The 2,164-nt window shown below is 46.5% G+C and overlaps 1 protein-coding gene across 1 annotated transcript in view; it reads right to left on the bottom strand.

Annotated features, from left to right (window-relative positions):
- Positions 1-1,911, bottom strand: part of LOC133367988 (vomeronasal type-2 receptor 26-like) — an 18,525-nt gene extending 16,614 nt beyond the window's left edge. The window contains exon 1 of the mRNA XM_061592074.1: positions 1,889-1,911. Coding sequence (XP_061448058.1) covers positions 1,889-1,911 — 23 coding nt within the window. The remainder of the gene's footprint in view (positions 1-1,888) is intronic.
- Positions 1,912-2,164: the final 253 nt, after the last annotated feature.

Genomic DNA, 2,164 nt, shown 5'->3' on the forward strand with positions numbered 1-2,164 from the left:
ATACATTGCATCATAATAAAATACATCATAAAATACAATATAACAATAAAACAATAAAACAGTTCCAGTACAGAGTAGTAGGCTATTGGTCGTAAAAATTTAACCCTCCCCGTAAGTCCCAAAGGCCTGTCTGCAGAGCCAGGTCTTCAAAGCTTGGCGGAATACATTCAGGGAAGGGGCATGTCGAAGGTCATATGGGAGGGAGTTCCAGAGAGTGGGGGCCGCCACTGAAAATGCCCTCTCTCTTGTCCCCGCCAACCTAGCTGTTTTAGTTGGCGGGATTGAGAGAATGTCCTGTGTGGCTGATCTTGTTGGGCGGCATGGTTGGTGGTGCTGGAGGCGCTCCATCAGATAAACTGGGCCGAGATCGTATAGGGATTTAAAGGTTAATACCAACACCTTGAATTGGGCCTGGAAAATAACTGGGAGCCAGTGTAGGTCGAACAACACTGGGGTGATGTGTTCCCGGCGGCGACAGTTTGTAAATAGTCGAGCCGCAGCATTTTGTATAAGTTGTAATTTCCGGACCGTTTTCAAGGGTAACCCCGCGTAGTGCGCATTACAGTAATCCAACCGAGAGGTGACCAGGGCATGTACCACCAGTGGGAGCTTATGAGCAGGAAGATAGGGCTGCAGTCTATGAATGAGGTGTAATTGATACCAAGCTGCCCGACTCACTGCCGAAATCTGAGCCTCCATGGACAGCTTGGAATCAAGAACAACCCTAAGGCTGCGGACCTGGTCCTTCAGGGGCAATTTCACCCCATCGAACACCAGGTCAACATCTCCCAGCCTTCCCTTGTCTCCCACGAGTAGCACCTCAGTCTTATCAGGATTCAACTTCAGCCTGTTCCTTCCCATCCATCCACTCACGGATTCCAGGCACTTGGACATGGTCTCCACAGCTGACTCTGGTGAAGATTTAAACGAGAGATAGAGCTGAGTGTCATCCGCATATTGGTGACACTGCAGCCCAAATCTCCTGATGATTGTCCCCAACAGCTTCATATAGATATTAAATAGCATGGAAGAGAGGAGAGAGCCCTGTGGCACACCACAATTGAGAGGCCAAGGGTCTGAAACCTCCTCCCCCAATGCTACCTGTTGATGCCTGTCGGAAAGAAAGGAATGGAACCACCATAGTACAGTGCATCCTATTCCCGATTCCTCCAGGCGATGTAAAAGGATACTGTGGTCAACAGTATCAAAAGCCGCTGAGAGATCGAGCAGGACAAGAAAGGTGAATTCTCCCCTATCTAATGCCCTCCTCATATCATCAACTAGAGCGACCAATGCTGTTTCAGTTCCATGTCCAGTCCTGAAACCCGATTGGTATGGATCCAAATAATCCGTTTCATCCAAGTGTGTCGACAACTGATTAGCCACCACTCGCTCAATGATCTTGCCCAGGAATGGTAGGTTCGAAATTGGGCGAAAGTTATTCAAAACTTGGGGATCCAAGGAGGACTTCTTTAAGATGGGCTTTACAATTGCCTCCTTGAGTGCTAATGGCATTACACCCTCCTCCAAGGATGCATTGACCACCGCCTTAATCCCCTCGCCCAATTTCTCTTTGCAGCTCACAAGGAGCCACGATGGGCAAGGATCAGTTAGACAGGTGGTAGGCTTCACAGTCAAGAGCACCTTGTCCACATCCTCAGAAGGAAGAGGTCGAAACCGATTCCATTTGACCGGATTGCAACTGGCCAACTCTGTTTCATGCAGTTCCAAATCCCATTTCAAGTATGGATGACAGGTAACATTGAAGAACATGGATGTTATTGATGAATAACATTAATGTGTACATTCATATTGCATGCATGATCCTGTAGACTATATAGCCAATCTTTTTTATATCTCTGGGCACTAAAACCCTCACCTTTATAGTCAGATATCCACCCTTTTGGACATGGGATGCAGTCATAGCAGCAAAAGGGGTCCCCTTCCTTCCTCTGCTTCATGTAACCAGGTGGACACTTAACATTACACAATCCAAGTGTCTCTGTCTGTCCACCGATAAAAGATGAGAACATCAATCATTGGAAGAATGATTTGGGCATAATTAAGGTTTAGTAAATAACATGTTGTGCTGTTTACTCATTTCCTGAGCACCATGAGCAGCATTTTAAGTCTTTTTATCTATGCAATATATATGTAGAAGGAA

This window comes from Rhineura floridana, chromosome 11, assembly GCF_030035675.1.
Source record: "Rhineura floridana isolate rRhiFlo1 chromosome 11, rRhiFlo1.hap2, whole genome shotgun sequence".
NCBI classification, from domain to species: Eukaryota; Metazoa; Chordata; class Lepidosauria; order Squamata; family Rhineuridae; genus Rhineura; species Rhineura floridana.